General features: G+C 34.1%; 1 protein-coding gene across 2 annotated transcripts in view; it reads right to left on the minus strand.

Moving 5' to 3' along the window:
- Positions 1-502: 502 nt before the first annotated feature.
- LOC143250948 (T-box transcription factor TBX20-like) overlaps positions 503-19647 on the minus strand; it is a 67013-nt gene continuing 47868 nt past the window's right edge. Inside the window, exons 3-7 of one of the 2 annotated variants that reach the window (XM_076502178.1) lie at positions 19359-19632; positions 16834-17001; positions 16288-16364; positions 8738-8847; positions 503-2910 (exon numbers count right to left, since the gene is read on the minus strand). In XM_076502178.1, coding sequence (XP_076358293.1) covers positions 2393-2910; positions 8738-8847; positions 16288-16364; positions 16834-17001; positions 19359-19632 — 1147 coding nt within the window. In that variant the 3' untranslated portion in view covers positions 503-2392. Of the gene's footprint in view, positions 2911-8737; positions 8851-16287; positions 16365-16833; positions 17002-19358; positions 19633-19647 lie in introns of both variants that reach the window. The other variant, XM_076502177.1, reaches the window with a different exon arrangement.

Here is a 19647-nt window from a genome sequence, read left to right on the forward strand (position 1 = left end):
TGTACAAAGAGTATGAACTGTAAGACAACTAGCTGAGAAGTATTTTACGATCATATGATAAAACATTAAAAATGTACATATGAATTGTTACTTTCTCTCTATCTAGATACCATGCCTATTTAAGGAACTGGTCCCCGTCTCTCATTCCTTTTGTCATTTCTATAAAGAAAACTACGTATTGCCACTATAGAAATGAGACAACTACAAAAGATCAGTAGATGTCCATGCTTCCCAATGCCTTAAATGTGCATGGTGTCCAGAGAGAGAGACTGTGTGTATGTGTGTAAAAATTGATAAGTTTAGTTTGTCAGTCAACGAGCAATAGTTCTAGAGTTAAAAGTAATGTTATCAATCGAGTCATAAAACAATTTCTTTTTGTTACGCTTCAGTGTTTCATAACATTTTATGCGTTCAAATAAGATTTTTGAGCGATTCATCTAACGCCACAAAGTAAATATTTATTATAAGTGTAATGAGGTGAAAGGAAAAAAATTGCACAATGTTTTTGTTGAACAAAAACAATATTTATATTCCAAAACCCACAATAAAATCACACAATTACTCCATATGCTTTAAATATACATATCTGTTGTTTCAAATATGTCTTCAGTGGTAATATTCATTTGGTAACCAACCCATTCACATAATCTTTGAAATTCTAATAAATAAGAAAAATACACATGAGAAAAATAAGTTGATACCAAATGTCGAAAAAAAACGAAGGTAATTCTGGTTTTATATATATATAGGTTCCTCTTGTTTGTTTATCTTTTCACTTGAGAGAGATCATATCTTCCGTTCCGTTCGTGATGTAAGATTAAAATCTACATCTAGACTCTGAAAATGACTATTACTTAGTTATGGTCCACCACATAATGTCTGTTACTTTTTAAATACGTGAAAAAAAATGTAAACAGGCTCGCGGATACAACACACGCATTATAACCAACCATACAGAATCCCATTAGTTGCCAATTAATTCAGATTTACAAAACGTGGCCACACTAGTAAACAAACGTAGACAAGAAACAAACAAACTGAGCCTACTCTAGCTGGAGAGATCGGTGAATATCGATGCATGGTGAGAAATAATTTGATAATATTTTCTCCATGGCACTGAGAATTCTCTACAGTTTTCGTCGGATTAATCCTCATGGCATAAAGAAGAAAAGATTTGTAGAATATAATTAATTTTGATTATTCAGGTTTCCACATATTGGAGTTGATGGCTAAAGTCGTAAGAAATGAACGTCGACCGTAAAGGAAAATTAAATTTGTCTCTTCATTTGATGGATAAGAAGTTATCCAAATACTTTGACAACAAGATCATTATTAAATGACTCGCAATTTCAATAATGTTCGTTAATTTAACGTCAATTAATTAAAATAACAATTAGGATTTCACTTTTTCTATCGGTCTTAATGGTCTATGATGTAAATTGCAGTGGCATGATGTAAAATCATAGTGCCCAGATATTAGAATTAAGAACAATATGGCATGCAATTATTGATAGCATACGAGACAAACCTGCAATGTTAGAACAGAACTGTGTTTCAAAAAAAATAGAATAATGGCCAAAAAGAAAGTATGCTTCACGTAGTTAAAGAATATTTGTAGTCATTCAGTTTTTAAGGAACGTTGTTCAGATGGGTAACAGGCATGTAGTTATTATTTCAACGCTCTATAAATTCCCAATGAAAGAAATATGTCGATTAATTATTAAATTTAAATTGAAAAAAAATACTTTGTCATAAGTGTCACACGATTCAAACGTTTCTTCAAAGGAATAGAAAATAAAGAGAGGTCTACTATCGTTCTTTCGTTTATATTTGCAGTTCATATTTCCACGTGTTTGGGAAACTCCTGAAATATCGTCTGCTGTACATAAGAGCGAAAGAACCATTGAACTCCAACAACTCAGGTCTCAGTTCATGTATTTTTTTAATGTTTAACTCCTCCTGGTGGAATATTTACTTTTCAGCTTGAAGGAGTTTAATCGAGAATTTTACCTCTTTGCGATTAGAGGAAGCCGAAGTTTCCCAAGATTTTTTTTTTTTTCTGACCATCCATCGATTTCCAAAACATGTTCTAGGACAAGTAAAGAAATCACCTCCACCGTTAGAATTCATAGATAAATTTATCTAGCTGGACGCCTATTACACTTCAAACTCAGGAACCCCTTATTATTCTTTATTTAAACTTATCCACACTTGATTTTTCTTAATCTAAAGTCCAGAAAACATGAAAGTCAACGTCACTTGTCAAGAAATATGGCTGAGAAAAAAATTAGTTACAATTTAAGCTTTGGTTTAGATTAAAACATTCTTCGAATCATAATAATGTGAATATTTTCGAATATGATTTTTACCTTCTTGCTTTTAAGCGTGATACTTATGGCGAAATGCCCTCACTTTCTGCATCTAATACCGGTTTTGAACTAGAAGTTTGAAGGAGTCTGGGCCTGAAATATGGATGATATTTAAGCCCAGGGTGTAACGTTGAGAGGTGAAGCCGAGAACTATAAAGCTGGTTTGGGGAAAGAGATGGGCTACCAGCCGTAATACTTGACATTGGCGGAAGATTGGTTGGAACAGGTCGAGATGTGGAGCACTGAAGCCGTGGTGATAATGGCAAGTGTCCGTGAAGGTTTCCACTGTGTTCCGCAGAAACAGGAACTGCAGCGGGGTTTCCAGTCATCGTGCTCGATGCCGAAACCATTGAGATCGGTGGAAACATAGTTCTAGGGAGACCAAAGTAAAGACTGGCGAAATGGTTAGCCTGCTGTTGTTGAACGTTCATAAAGGAACCTAATTCCGCCATGCTGAAGGGCATCCCGGGCATTTTCCAGGGGCTTCCGGCCTGACTAGCCATGAGAAGCAGCTCGGTTGAAGGAGGAACGCGTCCTAATGCTATAAAGAAAAAGCAGACCATACGTTGGAAATACTTTACCAAGTTCAATTAGTTTGATATCAATATAATGTTTAGCTAACAAAGATGCAACTGAGTTGCCACTGTAAGAATGAGATGAGAGTACTTATCGACCGGATTTGTTTCTCTAATATATTTGGGAAAATATTTAGCTGGACTTTCACGATTAAGTTCAGTTAATCTATTTCAAATACAGCAACAAAATATAGTGATTTTTAATAGAAATAAAGTGTAAACATTTTAAGGAAATGTTTCTGCATAAACTAAGATATATAATAAGTCCCCAAAAACAAACTTTGGAACAGCGTTAACTGCATCATTATAAAACTTCCTAGCAAAATGATTAACTTCTACTTAGTATATTGAAAGTAATCCGATTCTATACTGTAAATGCATGACTGGAGTGTTTTATCGTTTAAAAAACACGTAATCTGTGTTTCTTTAAATTTTTTATAAATATATTATAAATAACTGACTTGTAGGGAAGGCTGAAATCATACGTGATAAAGCTTTTTTATCACGTTATAAAGTCTTAGTTTTGGTTTGTTCTTTAAACAAAGCAAGAGAAACTGCAATGTCTAGTTTTCTCCTTTTATTTATCCTACGGTTCTCAGGTGGACAAAATGCAGGCTTCTGGACTAAAACCTGGGGCTCGATTCCACGTACCCCGAAGCGGTCAGAATGCAGATAACAGGCTAATATGTAACTTTGTGCCAAAACAAATAGCTAATATTGATTATATCAGATAGTTAGTTTGAAATACATATATATGTATATACTTATGACTGTGTTATCGTTACTAATAATCTATCTATATTGGGTGTTATTCTGGCGTAACAGTAAAATAAACAGGTTTTTCTGTATATTGTCTTTAAACGTTTTTAACCTTAAAATAGTCTCGGTGAAAATATGTAACATTATTAAATCAGATTGGGCAAGATGTTATGTCCAGCTGAAAACTGTTTACAACAATAACACAGCCACTACGGTCACTAACACAAAAATAAACCCGACTGGAAGGAAACTGACTTAGCGTAGCATTTATTGACAAGGTCATCAGTTTATGTGGACAGTTCAACGCTCGAGCGAGTTAGACGCTGGACACCCTTAATACGTCACTTCAAACTGAAAGAGTGCAAGGTGATTTATTGGTATCAATGATACCACTAGTACTGATGTTATCTGTGTATTTGATAATATTGGAGTATTTTTCAATTTGAACTTTAAAGCTCTGAATACGTGAAAACATTCTTTCTGCTTTAAAATGCTGAAACGGTTTTATAATAAATGTGAGTTAAGTATACAAGTATATACCAATGATAAAAAGAAGCGTTTTGTACAATTATGTATGTTGTAGTAATGGTTGAGTTTGATAAAAAGGAGCGTTTTGTACAATTAAGTATGTTGTAGAAATGGTTGAGTTTGATAAAAGCGTTTTGTACAATTAAGCATGTTGTAGAAATGGTTGAGTTTGATAAGAAGAAGCGTTTTGAACAATTATGTTGTAGAAATGGTTGAGTTTGATAAAAAGAAGCGTTTTGTACAATTAAGTATGTTGTAGAAATGGTTGAGTTTGATAAGAAGAAGCGTTTTGTACAATTAAGTATGTTGTAGAAATGGTTGAGTTTGATAAAAAGAAGCGTTTTGTACAATTAAGTATGTTGTAGAAATGGTTGAGTTTGATAAAAAGAAGCGTTTTGTACAATTAAGTATGTTGTAGAAATGGTTGAGTTTGATAAAAAGAAGCGTTTTGTACAATTAAATATGTTGTAGAAATGGTTGAGTTTGATAAAAGAAGCGTTTTGTACAATTAAGTATGTTGTAGAAATGGTTGAGTTTGATAAAAGCGTTTTTGTACAATTAGGCATGTTGTAGAAATGGTTGAGTTTGATAAAAAAGCGTTTTGTACAATTAAGTATGTTGTAGAAATGGTTGAGTTTGATAAAAAAGCGTTTTGTACAATTAAGTATGTTGTAGAAATGGTTGAGTTTGATAAAAAGAAGCGTTTTGTACAATTAGGCATGTTGTAGAAATGGTTGAGTTTGATAAGAAGACGCGTTGTGTACAATTAAGTATGTTGTAGAAATGGTTGAGTTTGATAAAAAGAAGCGTTTTGTACAATTAAGTATGTTGTAGAAATGGTTGAGTTTGATAAGAAGAAGCGTTTTGTACAATTAAGTATGTTGTAGAAATGGTTGAGTTTGATAAAAAGAAGCGTTTTGTACAATTAAGTATGTTGTAGAAATGGTTGAGTTTGATAAAAAGAAGCGTTTTGTACAATTAAGTATGTTGTAGAAATGGTTGAGTTTGATAAAAAAAGCGTTTTGTACAATTAAGTTTGTTGTAGAAATGGTTGAGTTTGATAAAAAGAAGCGTTTTGTACAATTAAGTATGTTGTAGAAATGGTTGAGTTTGATAAAAAGAAGCGTTTTGTACAATTAAATATGTTGTAGAAATGGTTGAGTTTGATAGAAAGAAGCGTTTTGTACAATTAAATATGTTGTAGAAATGGTTGAGTTTGATAGAAAGAAGCGTTTTGTACAATTAAGTATGTTGTAGAAATGGTTGAGTTTGATAAAAGGAGCGTTTTGTACAATTAAGTATGTTGTAGAAATGGTTGAGTTTGATAAAAGCGCGTTTTGTACAATTAAGTATGTTGTAGAAATGGTTGAGTTTGATAAAAAGGAGCGTTTTGTGCAATTAAGTATGTTGTAGAAATGGTTGAGTTTGATAAAAAGAAGCGTTTTGTACAATTAAGTATATTGTAGAAATGGTTGAGTTTGATAAAAGCGCGTTTTGTACAATTAAATATGTTGTAGAAATGGTTGAGTTTGATAAGAAGAAGCGTTTTGTACAATTAAGTATGTTGTAGAAATGGTTGAATTTGAAAAAAGAAGCGTTTTGTACAATTATGTATGTTGTAGAAATGGTTGAGTTTGATAAGAAGAAGCGTTTTGTACAATTAAGTATGTTGTAGAAATGGTTGAGTTTGATAAGAAGAAGCGTTTTGTACAATTAAGTATGTTGTAGAAATGGTTGAGTTTGATAAAAAGAAGCGTTTTGTACAATTAAGTATGTTGTACAAATGGTTGAGTTGATAAAAGGAGCGTTTTGTGCAATTAAGTATGTTGTAGAAATGGTTGAGTTTGATAAAAGAAGCGTTTTGGTACAATTAAGTATGTTGTAGAAATGGTTGAGTTTGATAAAAAAAGCGTTTTGTACAATTAAGTATGTTGTAAAATGGTTGAGTTTGATAAAAGCGTTTTGTACAATTAAGTATGTTGTAGAAATGGTTGAGTTTGATAAAAAAAGCGTTTTGTACAATTAAGTATGTTGTAGAAATGGTTGAGTTTGATAAGAAGAAGCGTTTTGTACAATTAAGTATGTTGTAGAAATGGTTGAGTTTGATAAAAAGAAGCGTTTTGTACAATTAAGTATGTTGTAGAAATAGTTGAGTTTGATAAAAGAAGCGTTTTGTACAATTAAGTATGTTGTAGAAATGGTTGAGTTTGATAAAAAGAAGCGTTTTGTACAATTAAGTATGTTGTAGAAATGGTTGAGTTTGATAAAAAGAAGCGTTTTGTACAATTAAGTATGTTGTAGAAATGGTTGAGTTTGATAAGAAGAAGCGTTTTGTACAATTAAGTATGTTGTAGAAATGGTTGAGTTTGATAAAAAGAAGCGTTTTGTACAATTAAGTATGTTGTACAAATGGTTGAGTTTGATAAAAAGGAGCGTTTTGTGCAATTAAGTATGTTGTAGAAATGGTTGAGTTTGATAAAAAAGCGTTTTGTACAATTAAGTATGTTGTAGAAATGGTTGAGTTTGATAAAAGCGTTTTGTACAATTAAGTATGTTGTAGAAATGGTTGAGTTTGATAAAAAGCGCGTTTTGTACAATTAAGTATGTTGTAGAAATGGTTGAGTTTGATAAAAAGCGCCTTTGTACAATTAAGTATGTTGTAGAAATGGTTGAGTTTGATAAGAAGAAGCGTTTTGTACAATTAAGTATGTTGTAGAAATGGTTGAGTTTGATAAAAAGGAGCGTTTTGTGCAATTAAGTATGTTGTAAAAATGGTTGAGTTTGATAAAAAGAAGCGTTTTGTACAATTAAGTTTGTTGTAGAAATGGTTGAGTTTGATAAAAAGAAGCGTTTTGTACAATTAAGCATGTTGTAGAAATGGTTGAGTTTGATAAAAAGAAGCGTTTTGTACAATTATGTATGTTGTAGAAATGGTTGAGTTTGATAAAAGGAAGCGTTTTGTACAATTAAGCATGTTGTAGAAATGGTTGAGTTTGATAAAAAGAAGCGTTTTGTACAATTAAGTATGTTGTAGAAATGGTTGAGTTTGATAAAAAGGAGCGTTTTGTACAATTAAGTATGTTGTAGAAATGGTTGAGTTTGATAAAAAGAAGCATTTTGTGCAATTAAGTATGTTGTAGAAATGGTTGAGTTTGATAAAAAGAAGCGTTTTGAAATGGTTGAGTTGGTTTTTCCAAAGGATTGTGTATTTTAAATTGCCAGTTTTGGTTTTTAAGTTGTTGTTATCTCTGAATTCTTTCTTTGTAATTGTTTCTCAGGCCTTTAAAGCTTCTATAAAATTTATATTCTTTGCAGGTAGCATTTGTTTAGGTACTTCATTTCTCTACGTCACTTCGATAGATGATATATTTGTAATATGATGTCTTAATAGGGTCTTACGGTGTACAGCTTGCGCGACACTATTTGTTTTTGAACCTTAGTTATGTGAAAGCATTTTGGAAGCACCTTTCTGTATATTGGTTGTTACCATTTAAATGGCGTGCTCTGTTGCTTACATCAAGTCTCTTACTACCGTAATCTTGATTCCAATAGGGTACCCATGTTTGTTTTGTGTGTGTGTGTGGACATTCAATATGGAAAACTAAACGAGAGTTATTGGAACAAACAACAACGTATACCTTCATTTACATAATTTATCTTCTCAACTGCATACATTCGTAACTAAAGCACATACTTTGTAACTACCTATAAGCAAGCTATCTAAATAATTTACAAAGAGAAATGTGAACCTAGCTTCAAGGATTAAAAATATAAAATCCTTCCATAAAACGTTCTCGAAGTATTATTTCCTTGCCTGAGTCAGTAGCGGAAGTAAAAACGAGTTAGCAATCATGAATACTACAAAACTCAACTACGTGTCACCATGTTGAGGTTACGCGATAGTCTTCATTATTACATTTAGCAAAATTATTTACAAATATAAGTGTAAGGGATCTTATTTGAACACTGGAGGATTGAACTGCGTACCACGTTACAGTGTAATTATATCGCACGTGTGAAAGTTGGAGATATGTATCCACTATCCAGAAACGTTTATGCAAGCCGTTGATTTACATATGTTAATATAAGTTCTATTATTATTTGATCTAATAGATTATCAAGTGAATTACTATAAGCAGGATGCTTAATTATTTCCACGGGACAAAATAACAAAAAGTGTTTCAATCTTTTCAAGACTAAATAATTACACAAATCAAAACTCTCTCTTCAACAAAAATAATCACCTCTTTTTTGTCGCTATTTAAATACACACAAGACATAATCACAATTAGTACAAACAGTTCGTTTGTCTTAGTGTGTGTTTGTTTATATAAAAAGATTAACTGTAAAGTTTGCCAAAACTGAACTCATGATACCAGGTTTAAAAATATTTGATGTACTTTATGATGATTTGAATATGAAACTACGTCTAATAAGTGAGAATTTTATACATTTATAACATCATGCGTACTCACAAACAAGCTGTGAACGTTTTCTACAACTTACCTGCAGCCTGAGCTAAAGCTGCCTGGTCCGAAGGTATTTCACCAGCCATGAGTGCTTGAAACGGCGAGTGGCGAAAAACACGCTCTCGAAGAAGTGTTTCCACCGATCCTCTACTTTAAAAAGGAATAAATTTGTCAGATAACAGTCTCTTAGCAAGGGAATACAGTACGTAACTTACCAAATTTATAAACAAGGGAATTACCTTGAAAAATGTATTTGGATTTGTAGTTTAGGAAAAAATTACTAAGGCAATCTGCTACCGTTTCTATTGTTTAATTGTTGGCTAGAGGGAATGCAGGTTATCTGTCACCTACCATCCAAACTAAGGAACTGACTGTTACTCGTATAACGCTAATATACAACTTAAAATACGGGGAATACCTGTGGTATAATACAGGCTCAGCCTCGACTCACCAATGTCCCCCGTTAGTACAGCGGTAAGTCTACGGATTAAAAACGTTAAAATCAGGGGTTTGAGTCCCCTCGGTGGACTCAGCAGGTAGCCCAATGTGGCTTTGGTATAATAAAACACACAAACACACTCGACTCACCAAATACTAGTTGGAAAAAGCTGGCAAAGCAGGAGTAGTTGTGACTGTCAGTTATTAAGAGGATAAACAGGTAAGGGCAAACATCCTTTTCTCTTTTCTTAACATTAGAAAAAAAATATTAATAAAAAGATCCTAAATTGAGACGGCAATGAGCTAATAAACGAGACAAAAATCGTATCAACAGCCGTTTTAGGTCACAGTATGAGCGTAAAAACGTTAATAAAGTAACAACAAAACATATTGAATCTATAAAATACAAATATATATTAATTATTACTCAAATTTTTATTTCACTCATTTCTAATGTATCAAGTGTCTTTGTGCAAAAAAAAAGCCCATACTATGCTTTTTATGATTAAATGAAGATATATCCTAATTGTGCTTTGTGAACTTTACGACATAACCAGGTTTTATTCTTACTGGCCCTCGCGCACTTGTCTCTTTCTCACCCCACCCTGTTGGCAGGCCAGAAGATTGTTAGCCAAATTATTAACTGGTAGCTGGAAGGTTTTAGCCAAACACATAAGCAGCTAAGAAGAGTTAGCCAAAATAACTGATAGCTAGGGACAATTAGCTTGACTAACTACTAGTCAGGTATAGATAACCAGATTAACTGCTAGCCAGGGATAAGTAACAAGACTACTGCTAGCTAGGGATAGTTAGTCAGTTTAACTACTAGCAAAGGATAAGTAACGAGATTATTGCTAGCTAGGGACAGTTAGCCAAACTAACTACTAGTCAGAGACAGGTAACCAGATGACTTACTAGCCAGGGATAGGTAACCACACTAAATTCTAGCTACAGATTGGTAACCAGATGAACTACTAACCAGATGTAGGTAACCAGACTAACTACTAACTAGAGATAGGTAATCAATCTAACTGCTAGCCAATTATAGGTAGCTAGACTAACTGCTAGTCAGGGATAGATAACTAGACTAACTACTAGCCAGGGATAGGTAATGAGACTAACTACTAACTAGGAATAAGTTACCAGACCAACTGCTAGCTAGAGACAGTTAACCAGACTAACTATTAGCCAAAGATAGATAATCAGACCACCTTTTAGCCAGGGATAGGCAATTAGACTTAAACTATCAACTAAAAATAAGTAACCGAGCCAACTACTAGCTAGGGATAGGTAACGAGACTACTGCTTGTTACGGAAAGATAGCCAGACTAAGTCATAGCTATGGAGAGTTAACTAGACTAACTACTAGTTAGGGACAGATAACCAGACCAACTGCTAGTTAGGGCAATGTAACCAAACCAACAGCTAGATAGGGTCCGTTAGCCAGATGGAGTACTAGCTATTGGTAGCCAGACAGATTGGTAACTTGGAATAGTTGATTAATTTGACCTACTGGTAGTTAGGAATCAATAACTAGGCTAACTGTTGCCTAAGAATAGTTAGACAGATCAACTGGCAGTTGGCAATAGTTGGACAGTTGTATAGAGTACTTATGTAGAAATTATTATTCAGGGCTCTCTATCTATATAGATTATTTATTATGCTGCTTGCGATCCAAAACCACAACATATGTGTGCGAAACTGACAAGTGCACATATAAACACATACGACGGTTATACGCATAGGGATACTAAAATATGTTAACCTAAAGCGACGGTTCAGGCCTAGAATTTTCTTGAGCCTAACAACAACCAGTCAAGGCTAACATCAATAATTCTGTGAAACTCGTGCTTGCGTGACATCCTCCAGTGTATTACAACGTACGTGTAGTTTCTGTGATAAGACGAAATGTTTGAAAGTGTTTTGTTTTGCACTCTAAATCTTATTGCAGCATTCATGACACGCACGCAAACCTGGACCAATGTTCAAACACGGTTCAGTCGAAACTGTGATAATACGTATTAAGTATGTTTTGGCGTTCATCACATGTTTGGAAGTTTCACAGAATACATTAATAGGTATAACAATGCTACTGAAGTAAGAGCAGAATGTAAACTATCAAAACGGCTGGAACCACTTCAACAACCTCCGTACATTACATTGTAGTTTACATTCAGTGAAGGTTATGTAACAGTTCGCTGATTACAAAGGTTAAAGTTGACATCATAGATTATTATGGTTAAATGTGATACAACAGAATTCTGGTTATCGAAATTAAAAGTGATATAACGGGGCACTGGTTGTTAAGGTTAAAGGTGGCGTATAATTTGTTTGTGTTTCAATTTTGCCAAAGCTACCGAGGGCTATCTGTGCTAGCCGTCCCTAATTTAGTAATGTAATACTAGATGGATGGCAGCTAGTCATCACCACCCACCGCCTACTCTTGGGCTACTTTTTACCAACGAGAAGTGAGACTAACCGTCACATTATAACGCCCAAACAGCTGAAAGAGCAAGCATGTTTGGCGTGACTGGAATTCGAACCTGCAACCTTCAGATTACGAGTCGAGGGCCCTAACCAGCAGGCTATGCCGAGCATTGGCTAGAATAACTTTGATTGTCGATTTACGTGGGACATTATGCTTTTAGCTTCCAAAAGGACGTAAATAACGTATATGCACATGCGCTTGTTTCTAGAGTTGAAATATGAATTTTCTTTACCCTGAACTTTATGCTTATCAGCATGGTTAATTCGTTTCATTTATTCCAAATGTCTGCGATTCTGTATAGTTGACTACAAATATGATTTCATTGCCGTTTTTGTAAAGGTTCTGGGGGCTTTTAACCTGAGAGGTGAAGCACGAGATACACCCACATCTTCACCCTGTGATACATACGACATTATTGTAGTGTGTCAGATGTTATTACCTTAATGTTTCGTAAAATACAACCTTATATATTCTTCAGACGTGTGAAGAGGGTTAACAATATTAAGGCAGAACACCAGTTATCTGAAACTGATATTTCTTTCTGCAACAACAGAAATTCAGTTTCATAAAATTCCTTAGAATACGCCAAGTGCGTGGTATCTAAGTCGACTGTATTTGCCTCCATTAATTGCGACCGTGTGCAATTCTAAGAACCAATGAGTGAGAGTAAAGAAGAACATGTTACACTACGTGAAACAAACAACACTTGCTATATCAAGTACCGACGAGGTCTTTCGTACAGTACTAGGGTTCACCAGGATGACTGGGATACATCAGACATAGTAGTGGTCCAGATGCTACTTATTTGTATATATATATATATCATCAGTTTTAATGAACAACATTTGACTGGATGTTAATCAGTTTAAACAATGAATTGTAATTATTATCAAATTTATTATCGGGTCAAATTAATAATAAAACGTCATTATATTACAATGGACTCTTGCTTGAATGATACTGGAAAAATGTTTTTATTGTGCTATATGCAAACTCAAAATTCACAAAATACTTATCCTGTGTACAAGTAGATTTGCAATAGGTGTAACGATTATCCCGTTTTGCCTACATTTTCTGTCACGAAGAACTTTATTTTTCTCCATTCTAAGAGTTCAGATATGATGTCATGAATACATCACACGCATATCTAATGGCACCTTCTGTATAAATATAATAGTACTATCTATTGTATGTCAATGTAAATACTTCGCATGGTGTGGGTGAATCTTCACCAAAATTGGCATGAAGGTTTGTTGTGCCCATGCTGTTGTTTTTAATTATATATAAAGGAAACAGCTTTTCATGTCCTAGGATAACCTTTCATTAACCATGAATTAAAAAAAAAACTTCCTTCCACGGTAGGGGTACCCCAGCTAGTTTATTTTAATATTGTTTATGCGATAAGGAAGTGGAAAAAATAACAGATAAAAAGGTTTACTTTCACCAATATCTGAGGCTAGTTAAACAGTTCACTCCGCTATATATATGTCCTAAATGTGACCTTATGAATAAAAGACTACTTCATAAATAATAAACATTTTAACATATTGTGCAGCTATACAGTTACCAAAAATTTATACATAGTGATAAAAATTGTGATTCACGGCAAGTAAAAATAACTGAGATGTTTTTATCACTTTCTATCCTAATATCTAGCATCTTACACTTACTACGCCTTTTGATTTGGTGGAGCAGTATATAATAAAAACAACTACAGACAAAACAGTTCGAGTCCCCATCATACCAAAAATGCTCGTCCTTTCATCTATAGGGGCGTTATAATGTTACGATCAATCCCACTATTCGTTGGTAAAAGAGTAGCCCAATAGTTGGCGGTGGGTGGTGATGACTAGCTGCCTTCCCTCTAGTCTTACTCTGCTAAATTAGAGACGGCTAGCGCAGATAGCCCTGGAGTAGCTTTGCGCGAAATTCAAAACAAACCAAAACAGTCCAGTACAGCCCTTCGCCGTAGTCACCGTTAGACATAAAATTTGACGAGGTTTCAACGCTCCGTAAATAGCGCCGAGTTTAGATATTCAGACACACTTTCCAGATCACATTCCATCTAAAACAAAGTGTAGATCGAATAAGACCAGCAGGTAAAGGGGAAGATGTCATAAACACAAGTGAACAACTAAAAATATCTTCAGTCACAACATTGTGTGTGTAGTGCATTCAGGGATGTTACTAACGTATGTTAGGTATAGCTGGAGGTACTGTAGTTGGGCATAATAACAACTTTTGGGGCAAACTACCTGCTTAACTAATGCGAAATAACAAACAAAACATGCTGCACATGTAACAATGTCATAAATTATTTCATTAAGTGAATGATCATTACAGGATATATGGAATTTCATCACCTGTCGGAAATTGAATGAAACTTTTCCACTAAGAAGTTACTCAATTCTTTAAAATTACCACGAAATTTTACTTGAATTAAGAAAAAAAAACGGCTTTTAACTTTTAATATGATTTAAGTTTTTTATTGTTTGCTTGGAAATTAAACTGTAATTTGGGACGTTGTTTTACCAAAAAAATCTACGTGCTGTTCCAAGAAATAAAATAGGACTGCCATCTGATGATAGAATTGTGCAAAAATTCTAGTGTTATCTAGTACCTGCTTTCTCACTATATCAGAACTGCTTGACAAGAAACAAAGATACAAAAAAAAAAAAAACGGATGTCATTCTCACAATGATCTAGTAATGTTTTTATAATTTCTTTTCGAGTACTTTTACGACCGATCTGCGCGCCACCTTCTCTTAGATAAAATACCAATATCACCTTTTAATTATTTTTTTTTTGCATTAAATACAAGTAAAATAGTAAACAACAAAGTAAAAAGTCCTTGGTTGGTAAAAGGCACGGGGAGGCCTCAGACTTATTATTATTATTATTCTCACATCACGGGTTTGGCATTCTTTGACTTCCAATCATGGATCTTACTTTTGTTTTGAAACTGGACAGTATCTCACGGCAACATGGTTACTGCTTCAAAGCTTTGATGTTCTGCGTTACTGGCGATAATGTTTTTCTTGTCATTGTTCATCTGTACACTTTAAAAACTCAGTCTCACGTGCAACATGCGTGAGCGTGTAGCTGTGATTTCGACTTCCCCCGAATTATTCGCGACATGCATCAATTTACTTAATTAATTATTCATGTTATTGTGCAGTAGTTTTACGCTGATGGTTTTTCTTAGCTACCATTGTGCTTACATGATTTTATATTTGTCTTTAAGATTGAGTAATTTGTTTGTGCGTTGTTGTGCGTAATGCCACTCAATGAGGTATTTGCGCTCTACACAGTGGGGACATTGAAATCAAATATTTAGCGTTATAAGCTCACGGACGTATGGCCGAGCCATCTGTGGGTAGAAAAGGATAAAAACATATTACATATGGACAAGTGTTAGTCTCATATTTTAAACAGTAATCTTTGTATTTTCACTCACATAAGTTGCCTTCTAATTCCATTTTTGTCTATTACACTTCTATGAATAGCTATTTTGAATTTCACATACGAGTTTCTTCAAATGTATATAACAGTGATGTAAATTAATGTGATAACATTGTGTGTTTCGTTTACACTGAAAAGAGTAAACTATTTTAGCATAAAATATACATGAAAAACACTGATTCAAAGGCTCCATTATGATTCATAGAGGCCACAGTGCACCAGTCAAGCTCCTCCATTGTCTCTAATTATTTCTACGGCTAACTCAGGGGGGGGGGGAATTATGTACCCCAAATCAAACTGTTTCAAGACATGTGTGTTACTTTTGGTCTTACTAGTTTGTTAATGGGAGTATGAACACAGTTTCGAACCTGACGCCCCTGGCATCCATAAGAGGGCTATTAACACAAAGAACACCCCCTCCTTTGTAGGGGAGGGACTACGTCATATGGATAAGGACATTCCCGGGTTATCTTAAGTGTTCGTCTGCTAAGCTTGTCTCCTCAGCTCCTGAACTGTGGGGTGAGCTAGTAGTTGAACAAAGTCATCAACGTTCAACTAATATAGGATCAATTTGAAAGAAATATTAAACACTAACCATCCGGTAGCTTAACTGAGGGCTCACAACGCTAAAAATTGGGTTTTGTTACTCGTGGTGGGCACTTCATAGATGGCCCGTGGTGTAGCTTTGTGTTTAAAAACAAACAAACATTACTGTTTTTTTACAGATTAAATATTAATTTTAGTAGTTGTCTTACGTTTGAATTCACTCGTTATTTTCGAATCTCGTATAACAGCTACTCAAATAGGGTTTTCTTTTATTACTTTTAAACTTCAAAAATACATTCTCGATGGTTAAACAAATATTTAAGGTCTGATATTAATGACGAATTACCAGTTACGAGTCCTGAATTTGTTGTGTTTTTTTCTCTATTGTTCTTTCTAACTTTAAGATAATTACTATTTTGTCATGATTACTGATGAATATATATATATTATTCCGAATTTGATTTTCAATTTGAAAACGATAAAAAGAAATAAGCATGTATTAAGGTGTTATAAAATATAAATATTCTGGATCTGCGAATTTAAACCTTATTTGGAATCTCGTAACTAACACTACTTTCTTTTGTTTGCATTTTCACTTACTGGGGGAGAGAGAAGGTAGCCCTCAGATAATAAAAGACTTACAAAAGGCTTACCTTTCGAAGTCAGAGAGTCTAGACGAATCTCGAAAACCTTTAGCAAATGGATTACTGTCTATCTTCAACTTTGTAATCTGATGATTTAAAGAACAGCAAAGATATAATAATGAAAACGCCTTTACACAGAGAGAATTATATGTTAAAAAGTGAAGAGAGAGAAAGCTGAAAAAAGGAAAAGCAAAAGGCCATGACTAAACTAAAAAACAAATCGAAAGTAGAATTAATTAACACACAACTATATCAGTTCACATATATATATATATATATATGTGGAAAATTCCGTTATGAAATTCTGTACAAGTTATATATATATATATATACCTACGTTAACATTAAACAACTTAAAGAATTTTATAGTTTGTTGGAAATGTTTTTCTAAATATAAAAGTACACCAGAATGCCTTATATTTCGATTTATAATTAAAACATTACATTGAAAAGAATCTGGAACAGGTGGGATCATTCAGTACTAACGGATACAGTACACTGGATGTGGTAAGCCTACAATTTCAAAACCGATTTAAATATGAACATTTATCATACCAGTTGATTCTGGTAAGCTGTTACTGCTGTAAAAACGGTTTCTGGGAAGACGTACGTCCTTGTTTGCTCAGACTCTAAGTCTGTTATATGGGGAGGGTTCGGGTGATCCGACTTTAGTTTAACCAGGTGTATCCTAGGCTGGTATTTGTGCATCGAATTTAGGACAATCTGGAAAACAGAAACATCACACGTTAAGTTTAATGTAAAAAGAGACATTAATGTACTATCAAGTTCAAACGTTCACGACAAGGGAACTGCATTTAGAACATGATTAATGACATGATTAATTGTTAAAACCATTGCCAAAACTTCGGGGTAAAGATTTCTTAACTGGACATAGTGGATAATATTTCACTTATTATTTGATGCTGGACTTCTAACGGAGAGAACGAGAAATATAGTTGCATAATTAACAGGATGTCTTATAAACACTGACAAAAAAACACAGATCATGTTATAAACTCTAACAAACACAACGAACACAGATCGTTTTATAAAACCTGACAAACACGGTGAACACAGATCATGTTATAAACTTTAACAAACACAACGAACACAGATCGTTTTATAAAACCTGACAAACACGGTGAACACAGATCATGTTATAAACTTTAACAAACACAACGAACACAGATCGTTTTATAAAACCTGACAAACACGGTGAACACAGATCATGTTATAAACTTTAACAAACACAACGAACACAGATCGTTTTATAAAACCTGACAAACACGGTGAACACAGATCATGTTATAAACTTTAACAAACACAACGAACACAGATCGTTTTATAAAACCTGACAAACACGGTGAGCACAGATCATGTTATAAACTTTAACAAACACAACGAACACAGATCGTTTTATAAAACCTGACAAACACGGTGAGCACAGATCGTGTTATAAACTTTAACAAACACAACGAACACAGATCGTTTTATAAAACCTGACAAACACGGTGAACACAGATCGTGTTATAAACTTTAACAAACACAACGAACATAGATCGTTTTATAAAACCTGACAAACACGGTGAACACAGATCGTGTTATAAACTTTAACAAACACAACGAACATAGATCGTTTTATAAAACCTGACAAACACGGTGAACACAGATCGTGTTATAAACTTTAACAAACACAACGAACATAGATCGTTTTATAAAACCTGACACACACGGTGAACACAGATCGTGTTATAAACTTTAACAAACACAACGAACATAGATCGTTTTATAAAACCTGACAAACACGGTGAACACAGATCGTGTTATAAACTTTAACAAACACAACGAACATAGATCGTTTTATAAAACCTGACAAACAAGGTGAACACAGATCGTGTTATAAACTTTAACAAACACAACGAACACAGATCATTTTATAAAACCTGACAAACACGGTGAACACAGATCGTGTTATAAACTTTAAGAAACACAACGAACACAGATAATTTTATAAAACCTGACAAACACGGTGAACACAGATCTTGTTATAAACTCTAACAAACACAACGAACACAGATCGTTTTATAAAACCTGACCAACACGGTGAACACAGATCGTGTTATAAATTCTGACAAAGACAGCGAACATAGATTGTTTTATAAAACATAACAAAAACAGCGAATATAGATCGTGTTATAAACCATGGCATAAACGGTGAACACAGATCGTTTTATAAGCCGTGGAAAATATGATGGACATACATTGTTTTACGAAACCTGACAAATACAGTGAACACAAATCGTTTCGTAAACCATTAAAGACACAATGAGCATAGATCATATTATAGACCCTGAGGCACACAGTGAATATAGATCGTGTAATAGACCATGACAAACATAGTGAGCATAGATCTTTTTATAGACCGTAATAAACACGGTGAACATTCATTATTTTCATTGGATTTGATCAGTACAATGTATCATACCCTGATGTATACAGTTTACAAACGCGCTATGATGGATATTATATCTTTATCTATTTGATCTTCGGTTTTTTGTCTCACAATAATAGAAGGATATTTTACGAAGAATATAAAAAATGGAGCTCGATTACATATTCTTCTCTCAACAAATTTTAGTGAAATAACAAAAAACAATTTAAATATCTGATACCGAATAACTTCTCAAAAGGGGGAGCTTAACTTTTTTTTTTCTCTCTCTCTTTCTCTACATGTCTCAGTGAAATACAAGAAAGTTTAACGTACAGGTCGAATTATGAATGACAGTACCTTTCCACCTACTCATGAAGCGTCACAAAAATGGTTTGGTTTCAGTTTCTTTTCTAGCAAGGCCAACAATGTCTCGTCGAAAACGAGGAATGTATCAAAGTATTTCATGTTATAAACTGGTAAAAACTCAACGGTTTTGTCTTTATAAAGAAAAATAAACATTAACAACAGAGAAACAAACAGAAAGGAACACTTGCCATAGAAGTACACTTACACGGTATCTGTTGCATATATATAGCCCTACAGAGAAACTGGAAGTTATTTTGTTTTCTTAGTCTCACTATGTACTTACATGTCCCTGTTTGTCCATGTCATTATTGGTCAGTTTAACCTTTTCGAAAGACACTACTTGTTTCTTCAGTTGATCTCCAGTGAAAGGGGAGTCTGGGTGGAGGTACATACGTGCCGGGGAAGGAGGATCAGCTTTTCCGGCAACTAGCCACGAGGACCGGTGGTAAGCATAGCGGTATCTCTTGTTGTCTACCGGAACAATGTCCAGCAATACGGCGTACTTAGTCTGAGCATCGACGCCACTGAAAGAAATCCTCAAAGTAGGAAACATCCTCCTGTAAAATAAGAAA

This window comes from Tachypleus tridentatus, chromosome 5 (genome assembly GCF_004210375.1).
Source record: "Tachypleus tridentatus isolate NWPU-2018 chromosome 5, ASM421037v1, whole genome shotgun sequence".
Classification (NCBI taxonomy): Eukaryota; Metazoa; Arthropoda; class Merostomata; order Xiphosura; family Limulidae; genus Tachypleus; species Tachypleus tridentatus.